Source organism: Pinus tabuliformis, chromosome 1_2 (genome assembly GCF_031772625.1).
Source record: "Pinus tabuliformis cultivar Carrire ecotype Pingquan chromosome 1_2, CPIR1, whole genome shotgun sequence".
Taxonomy (NCBI): Eukaryota; Viridiplantae; Streptophyta; class Pinopsida; order Pinales; family Pinaceae; genus Pinus; species Pinus tabuliformis.
This window is the reverse complement of record NC_142298.1, coordinates 1,256,510,620-1,256,520,062: the sequence shown is the minus strand read 5'-3', so window position 1 is coordinate 1,256,520,062 and position 9,443 is coordinate 1,256,510,620. Positions and strand designations below refer to the sequence as shown.

Genomic DNA, 9,443 nt, shown 5'->3' with positions numbered 1-9,443 from the left:
ATTCAAAATTGAAATTAAAGAGAATGAATCAGTTTGTCACAGATGGACATAATTGAAGAGGAACAATAACTTTTTGCACAGATGAAGATGTTGACTAAGAGGAATTACCTGCGAAGGAAATGAATACACAGGTTATTCCTCTTCTTCGGTTAAAAATAGTTAAATATTCTAATCAAGTGAGCCTTTCTACGATTTAACTTAACTCCGAAAGGCCAATTAGTTAAGAGTGTCATTAAATCTATTTATATTCAATCCACATTTGTTATATACAAACCAGGCAGGCTTACTTTTAAGTAATGGAGATCCGGGATTTCAATAATACTAATTCATTGTTTATAATATAGCATAAAAGGGCTAGTATAAAAAGCTTAATATAAATTGTAGATGGTTACAGGTTATTGAAAGCCATTGTTTTCCTTATGTAGCATGTTCTACAAACCTAAAATGTGTACAATTTTATCTTACAAAAAATATTTATCTATTTATTATATCATCATTTATAGATTGCAAACAATTTATTTGACCAAACTTTCTCAAACAGTTCAACCATCTGCAGTGAGCATTGTCAGAAGTGAGTTTGTCCAAACATGGCATATAAAACCCACTTCGTTTGCTAAAGGATTTCATACTTTTGACAAAATATACAATTTTCTCATAATTTGAAAAAAAAGGGGGACAATTGTCTAACTATTGAAATAATGGCTTAGACAAGTCTGTAAAGTACAATTCAACAGTTTAAATACAGACTTGAGTACACAACTTACCTTTTTATTATCCCGGACACCCAAGCAGTGAAATTGCTATTTCGGCTGTATTATATAAGAATGGTTATCTTGTAAGAATTACAAGAAAATACAAAAGGGCCTTTATAAGATTATGTAACTTGCTTGAGATTCATTTAATTATGATAATAAGGAAAAGTAATCTTCCCATGGCGCGTCTTTTACATATAATACTGTAAATATATAACAAAGAATCTGCACTGTAAATATACCTGTGGTTGATGTTCATATGAATAGCTTTCAGATTTACTGTGTGCAGATTTATTTAAGTTACGATGTATTGGTGCCATGTGCAATCTATCATCAGCACAAGTCAAGAAATGACAAATTAAATCTTAATAACTTTCTGTTATTTCTTGATTAATATTTTGAATTAATTTAGATCATTTCTAAATTACTCTACTTTGAATTACTTCAAATTAATCTATTTTGAATTATTGATAAGGTTTCTTGATCTTGAATGGGATCAAATTAATGGGCATGTTTTCAACCTTGCTTCTCTTTTCTTTGGACGAGCTTCTTTTATCCATTCACAAAGGATAAAGCAAACATGGTCACCTGAAAACATTCATCCAGCCATAAAAGGATTTAGTTTCACAAATTAAAAATACCATGCAACTTGGTCATCGTCAAGCTCAAGATAGCATGCTTAAGATGGAAATAGTAAAACACAAACATTGTTGAACAATGGTATGAACAAACATAATCATGCAAGGGTCTATGAGAACTATGTCCTCTGATAGGTGCATTAACTTGTGCTGCAAACAGAACTGAAAGATAGAAGAGAGCTGTGTAAAGACTTTGAGATGCAGATTAATAAAAAAATACTTCCTTTGTCAGTTCTCAGTTTACAGAAGGTTTAATCACAAATTAAGGCTACAGACTTTAGCAGTAGCTTTAATCCACCAAGTTCTGTAGATCCAACTACCTACTGAGCAATTGCCATAGGCTTTGTATATTCACAAACCAAAGGCTTGCATATATGAATTGCAGAATGCATTATGCTTTATGGTACATTATTAACTTAGCGATGGTACAGGTCAAAATTGCTAATACTTTTGATGTGTAAGTTTACATAGCCACAACATGAGGCCAGGCGATCTTTGCTCTTTGTTCCCTGAGACAGAAACTATACAGTTTTTTTGTTACAAAATTGAGAACTATCTAGAATCTTTATCTTCCACGATAATCATATGAATTATTCCCATTTGTACATAGTCATCACTCAGGCTTCTCAAGCCCTCTCAGAATTTTTTATACTTCAAAATAATGAGCATTCTTATCCTGCAATGGAACAATAATGCTACTCGAGTCAGATAATCATTATTCCCAGTCAGAGTACAACAAGTACTAAATAAATAAACTTGGCCACAGGCGAGAATAGTCCTTCACCTGAAGACGCTTGCACTGCCATAAGAACTTGGCGTCCTTTTATCACAGGTAATCCTATGGGAATAACCAAATTAAAACACCACTCTTGTCAGATTTCAACTCACACCCATGCCTTTACTTGCCACGTATTTGCAAGCAGGATAAGTAATGGGCTAAAACACAAACAAACTAATATGAAATCCTTTCCTCTATGCAGAAGAACTTCAAGAAAAGGATGAAGAGGAAAGCCAGGAAAAGTGCCTGTTCCACAGTTTTACTAAGGTTTAGATTTTACATACTTTTGGACTTGATACAGATAGGGAAAAAGGGAGTTGAACTTTACCTGGTCAGCACCGCTAGAGGTTTCACAGAAGATTCACTGCCCCAGCTCGTGCCTTTGAGCAACAATGCATAATCCTCCCAAACCTCAATGAAAGCCTGTCCAATCAAAGGTCACAACCCAGTGGGCACGATTAGGTAAAATATCGTGAATGCATATAAGAAACATGTATAATGATACAACATGATTTTTGTTTGGCACAAAACTTTTTCTAGATGAAATAGCATGGTTACCATTATATCTAACACCAGAGTAGTGGATGTTTTGAAGGGTTTACTCTCACACAAATATTTTGCAACTGATTCCAGCTTATTTGTCACAACCCAAAGTCTGAGGTTCTTAGTATCATGCATGTGTTGCGAAGACCATCATTTCTCCACATTTATAGATGACATCAATTTCTGTTGAATAAAAGAAAACTAACATTTAACTATGGATTATGAATGCAAATAATTTACAAAAAATAGGCTTGTCCTAATTTTCATTTGTCACTAGGACCAAGCTGGAATTGAAATTTTTGAAGAATTTAGGCAGTATCACTGAACAGTTGCTAATGGACAGCTACCCACCTAATCAAACGAATGTTCAACACAGCTAGTCCGGGGTAGTAACTCTTCCACTTCAACTCTGGCACTCACGCTTGTCAATGACTTTTTCATCTTGCAACGGTTAAGAGTTTCGACCTCTGCCAGAAATACAGCATAAACAGGTCTATGATCTGAAAACTTTGACTCGCCACGGACATATGACAACTGTCTCAGCCCACTGCCAAACCACAGTATACGATCACACCTGCACCATGAAAAACAGTTTAAACAATGGAAGATGCTCATGAATGGATGGACAAGGAACAGCCTAAAATGCAATGCTGTGGAACAGAAACATCTACGCTAAAAAGGGGTAAAAATCACAACAATAGTAGTAGTTTGGCAGATTTTAATGCCTTAAAAGTTAAATATCAGATCCAGTTGTAGACAAATGTAGAATAAAGTACAGAGTTACAAAATTATCACAAAGGAACGATGGACCTAAGGCAATAGTCAAGCATATTATTCAACTAGTTAAAAGTTAAATATCTCAAGGTTCAAAAAGGACATAATGGCAAGTGCACGTTTCTCTGCCTGGGTATTAAAAATATTATGTTTCTAATATTCCCCTGCCCTTATCATATAACAATGTATCATTTTGAAATGTGTTTCTGGTCCTTTCTGGCAGGAAATTACATAAAGAAACATGTGTAGGCTACAGGGTAAACAATTTTGACAGACAAAACTCATGACATAGCTATTTGAAAGGAGAAAGGCAGATATACTCAAATTTTTACATAAATATAATAACACAAAAACCCAGACGAAAAATTTTTGCACTAAGCTTCAGATAGAAAGTTAATACACTATACAAATTTATACCTTCACCCACCAAGGGCATAAGTGTGGGGTGTTGAAAATATGCATTTGTTTACAACACAAGCTGTAAAAACAGAGGAATTCAATATTTTTTTTTTACGTAGGTCAACCTATAGAGGATACAAATTAAACCTAATTGCAACATGGTGTTTTATAACTTCTCAAAATATGCCCCAAAATTGCATGTCAATAGAAGAACATTGCAGTATATCAACTTGTACCTACCATGCCGGAGTGCGGCGCTTTTCTTTTGACTTCAAACTATTTCCAGTATACTGGTCTGAATTAGTGGAATATTTGTAGGTGGGTGCGAAATATATCCTCCCTTCATGCCAACCTCTAAAGACACGCCCAGCTTCATGCTCAATCCTAAGCTGCTAAAATATATGTTGGTTTTAGTCTTTCCCTTGAAATCATTTGCAGGGATTTCCAATTGAAATAGCAAAGTTCAATGCCAGTAACTGAGTAATGCCTTCCCGTCATTTTCCATATCACTTAATGAGTCCTAATACAAAGTAATAACTTCAACTTCATATCAGTACCTGATCACTTTCCAGCAGTGCCTCCCAATCATTTCTTTCCACGAGTTGTTTTGTATAGGAGTAGCAAAGTGCAATTCGATAATTCAAATCTCCAAGCCAAATAACTCGACTGCAAATTTTATCCACAATATCAAAATGGACTCAAGCAATAAGCAAAGTAGAACATAAATCCTTCAGAAACAGTTTAAAATATTAAAGTTCAACTCAATGATGTGGGAACAAAAAGATGATCCTTCTAAAGTATTCAATTCAGACTTACTCGTGCTCCAAAATAGTTTCAGGTGAATCCTCTCCAGCAAATCTACAAACCCGTGGAAAGCGAGTCTTTTTTATGATTTCCATGACATCAGAATTCCTCCGGAGCTCATCGCCATCTTTCTGGCCAGAAGTCAAATGGCTACAAATAAAGCAAAAGCTTGTCTGATGGAGAGTCATGCTAACTGATATTGAGCCCTGCAAAAGTATGATTGAATCAATATGTTTAATTGGAGAAATTGATCTAAACCCCTGTTAACTCAGAGACGTCATGTGCATTCAGCAATGACTAGGGTAAAAATCAAACATTCTTAGGGGTGCAAAACAGAAAACGTCATTGTCCATGTTTGGAACAGCAAATGCAACATCATAAAACATGAGAATCACTTTTTGACAGAAATGTGCCACACCTTGTTGCCAAGGTAACCCATCAGGCCCCTTCCAACACATGACACTTTGAGATTGCGTATATAATGCCTCAAATCGCTTCTCACCCAAACTGAGAGGAATATGCCAACCATTTGCTTGCTGGCAGCTAAACAGTAATTCATCTGGCCATAACTAGATCTATCGTCCACTGCAGGGCTATCTGGCACCGGAGAGAAAAACATAGTAGAAGCTGAAGGCGAATCTGCTGCACATGCAACATATTCATCATCTGAGTGCAAAGATTTGATAGTATTATCAGAATCTGTCCTTCCTATAGATCTGCCCATCAACATTTGATCAGAAACACTGAAATTCCTCTGCAATTTTGGCTGCCTATTGGCAGAATCGTCATCCATTTTGGAACCCCAGCCTAGGACCTGAAATGATCTCCTATGGTAGAAAGGGTCGTTCTTCTGTGACCTTGAACCCTCAAAATCAGAATCCAAACTTATAATTGTGTCTACCATGTCCGTGGACTTTGCACAACCTGGTGATAAAGAGCTTCTAGAATTGGTACTGCCTTCACGCTGTGACTTATTGAGTGTTTTCCGAATAAGGCTAAGCCATTTGGCAGCAGGACCATTATTCTCTGCCCCCAGCACATTCCCTGCATTTAAAGGAACAATTTCCTGAAACCTGTAAAAAAGGCTTCTCCTGGTTACTGGTTGAAATATGGTTATATGACTATCACAATCAAGAGCGTGAATTGAAAAATTCCTCGAACATAACTTGCCCATCAAAAATCGGAAATTTTATATCTATATAGGCTTTCCAGAAACTCCTTAAATGTCAAACAACAGTATCATTTGTCCATACCCCAAGACATAGATATCCGCTGGAGGTGAGTTATTCAACCATTCTTCCAGATTCAAGCCATTTGAAGGAGCTTTGCCTCCCACATTCCATGTTGCCACAAATAACCTGTTTGCCCATTGAATTTTAACGACACTGGCAATCGGAACACAAATTCATTGACAAGCTGAACAAATGCAACACAGACTTCAAAATTTACATACCGAAAGTCTTGGACATCGGTGACTTGGGACATTTCAGGTTCCATTCTTCCGCGCTTAATTTTGTCCGGGTTCTTTTTCAACCACCTATCTGCAAGTAGAGTTAAAAAACAGAGAAAATTAAAATAAATAGAAAATTTAGGTTTGATTTTGACATGAGGAAGCTCAGCGCTCAAATTTAAATCCATGCTTTTTATGCGTCCATGTTCTGCCTTTGGCTTAGGAGGTCCGCAACAGGCCAAACAAGAAGATAACCAACAAGCAGCAGATAACATGTAATCTCAATCTAAGGGTCTAGATTCTAGTACCTGCCCGACTTTTCCTAAAGACGTAGGAATCCTTATCAGAGCAACTTCGGCGCCTTTCAACGAACATTTCCTCATTATCTGTATAGCACGCAGATTAGAAGGAAGAAAAGCACTTAGATATGGCCGTCCATTAGGGAAACCTGAAAGAAGGCAGGGAAGAGATAAAGAAAAAAGAAAAAACTAGCATTAAACATAAGGGTAAGAATCACCTTTACTAGCGTAACCTTCTCCAATTTCATCTGCATGGAATTCGTGAGCTTTACTCTTAATATTGAACCATTTCTTAACTAACGTCTTTGGCCAAGAGAACTGCGCAAAAGGAAACATGAATTCAGCAATTCCTTCCACTGGATCCCTAAAAGCCTGCAATTTCTTGTCCCATGCAGTCAATCTAAAAGACATAAGCAAGGGCCTCAAACTGATTTGCCCACAATGAAATTACCTTGCTTTTCTTCTCACAGGCAGCTTTCATCGTTGCCTAGTGAACACTTAATACAGATCCCGATTAGCATCTAGATGTCAAAACCTATGAAAAACAGAACAGCAAATCAGGCATTGAACTATGACAAAACTAGTTAATGTAGTTCAAGCATTTCATAAAATACAAAGCCTAAAACTCCGTGTTCCATTTTTTATTTTATAGCAAAACCTAAATCGCCAAATAAAGGAGCAAGTTAAATTCAGAAACCATGCGATACATATCCTGGGAACCCACCAGGTGCAAGCGCTGGGTCCCATCGGGGCCGAAGGTTTGAAAATACTGGAAGTCAAAATACCATGTACAGATATAGGGAAGAATTTCCTCTTAACAATCAGATAACCATAGGCATTGGGAAAATGTATACACAAGTTCTAGACTAGAGGGATATGTGCACGCAAGCAGATTGGGAAACATCGCTTCCTGAGATCGATAAGCCCAAAGCTTGGATGAGCCTTAAAAACAAACTTTAGCATGGCTTCTATCTTGGGGAAGGAGAACCCAAACACAGAGATTTGCGAGACATTCTGCATGAAGGAAGAGATATGAAGATAGTCTAAAAATCGTGTTCTCATAGAGAAGACCCTCCTAAAATGCCGCCATTCTCAACAAGAACTGTTGATGAAGATTTTTTTCGTATCAGACAGTGTTGTGCTGTAATCCACCAATTTATAATAATGGAAGGAAAAAAAACACACACATCGGTTCCCTCAATAGATTGAAACCAAGGTTAGATTGTCATAATTTTCCCCGCCATTGATTGTACTAACCCAAGTTTTCAAAATATCAAACTTAGCCTGATGTGAACCATCATAAAATCGATCCCGACATTGGTTTTTCCGCGGTGGATTGAACGCAATCTCCCCCACAACAGTAGATAAAACCAAGTTTACTATACAGGTAAGACTGATTCAAGTCTCCACCACTTACTAGATTGATGCAAGTTTAAACCATACCAAGCCTCCGCCTGCCCTGAACCAAATCCCAGCGCCTTCGAATGAAACTGCTTGAGATATACTGATACAAGGCCATGTGGGTGCTTGAGAAATTTAATGAGAAGCAACGTGGGCTTCTAAAAATTTAATCCATGGTAATGTACGCGATTGAAAAACTCTTCACAAAAGGCAATGTGGGTGATTGAAAAATTCAACACAGGCAATGTGGGGTACTTAAAATTTGAAAAGGGGGAATGGAACGCATCTAGCAGAGCCAACAGGACGCATAAATTAAACAGATCCAGATCAGTCTGTTACCTTCATGATGAACACATGATGGCCAGAGCACGGGATTTTATTACAATTTCTTTTCTCAGACGATCTCAGGCAATGTGGTAGCAGGAAACGCAGGCAAAGAGAAGACAGCAACAATCTCTACTTTTGCAGAAGGCAAAGGCATATCTGCGCTGCCATCTTTACCAGATTTGCTCCCTTTTTTCTCATACTACCACGTTATTATAAGCGAACGAGTAGAGTGCAAGTCATGAAAACATTTGTGGAGAGCACGAGACTCAAAACGCCACTACCCCACACTGGAAATCCATTTCCAAAAGATGCGATATATCCACAGAAAGATTGCATCAGTCCTCGAACCTGACTAATACAAACATTTAAAAAAACAGTCACACTCGGCCTAGTGTGGGCACCTCTGCCAACTAATTTCGGTGTATATGAGCACCCCTAAAATGAATTTGCTACCTCCAAACTGATGTTGGTACTCTAAAAACCCGACCTAGGCGCCTTTGAGCATGAGAATAAAGTGCAGGAGACCGACTTTCTGGAGCCTTAAGCGAGGGATTTCCACAGGAACCCAGCATGGAAAAAGTACATTCTTTAGTGTTTTTTTCAGCTACCGTGACGACGCTGCCTCGAGACAGTTGAAAACGGGGTTTTAAACGTGAAGAAAGGGCTGCCCTGTTCGGTCCTAGTCCCGAGATCCGGACTGGCCTCTAAACCGCTGGCGGTTACTTATAACAACATATGTTTGTCGAGACTGACCGTGATTGATTGATGGTTCGGCTTCTGCTTGAAGCTTAACTCGGGTAACGGTAACGGCGGGCTGCCGGGACTGGGATTCTCGTACAGCCGCAGAGGTCAGGTTCAGCTGCCGCCCTTGACGGCGCCGTTAATCTCCGAGTGCGCGCGCGTGCGGTTTCGTGATGACGTGGACATCGGAACTCCCGCCGAGATTCTGACGTGGACAACGTCGCAGTTAGGCGGAGCGTGAATGGTGCGTCGACTTTTACGACGCGGTCAAAGCGCGGCCATCAGTGTCACGTATCGTGTTCAACGATTTTGAATAATTATTATTTTTATTGTAATTTGCGACGTATTCAATATGTTTGGAAAAATATTATCTTATGAGAGTTTGTAAAATGGTTGAAACTTTCGGGGAATGAATGTTTGCCAAAATATTTGATGTGGGGATTTTCAAAGGCACTTTGGTTGGTAAATTATATGTATTTTATATATATTTGACCATGGAAAGTGGAACTTAGTGTTTAATAACAAGGCTAGAATGTG

General features: G+C 38.1%; 1 protein-coding gene across 6 annotated transcripts; it reads right to left on the bottom strand.

Moving 5' to 3' along the window:
* Positions 1-1,593: 1,593 nt before the first annotated feature.
* LOC149210798 (type I inositol polyphosphate 5-phosphatase 4-like) lies at positions 1,594-8,737 on the bottom strand. 6 transcript variants are annotated; one of them, XM_089396788.1, is made up of 15 exons: positions 8,178-8,737; positions 6,889-6,972; positions 6,656-6,755; positions 6,447-6,524; positions 6,142-6,229; positions 5,942-6,046; positions 5,107-5,761; positions 4,701-4,894; positions 4,442-4,550; positions 4,125-4,276; positions 3,063-3,285; positions 2,727-2,894; positions 2,497-2,591; positions 2,175-2,228; positions 1,596-2,066 (listed from the first exon to the last, which is right to left on the bottom strand). In XM_089396788.1, the coding sequence occupies exons 2-11, from the start codon at positions 6,916-6,918 to the stop codon at positions 3,063-3,065; spliced, it is 1,734 nt and encodes a 577-aa protein (XP_089252914.1). In that variant the 5' UTR covers positions 6,919-6,972; positions 8,178-8,737; the 3' UTR covers positions 1,596-2,066; positions 2,175-2,228; positions 2,497-2,591; positions 2,727-2,894. The 6 variants fall into 6 exon arrangements, with proteins under 6 accessions (XP_089252917.1, XP_089252915.1, XP_089252914.1 ...); XM_089396789.1 differs by lacking the exon at positions 8,178-8,737 and having other exon boundaries at positions 1,595-2,066; positions 2,777-2,894; positions 6,889-7,083; XM_089396787.1 differs by lacking the exon at positions 8,178-8,737 and having other exon boundaries at positions 6,889-7,083.
* Positions 8,738-9,443: the final 706 nt, after the last annotated feature.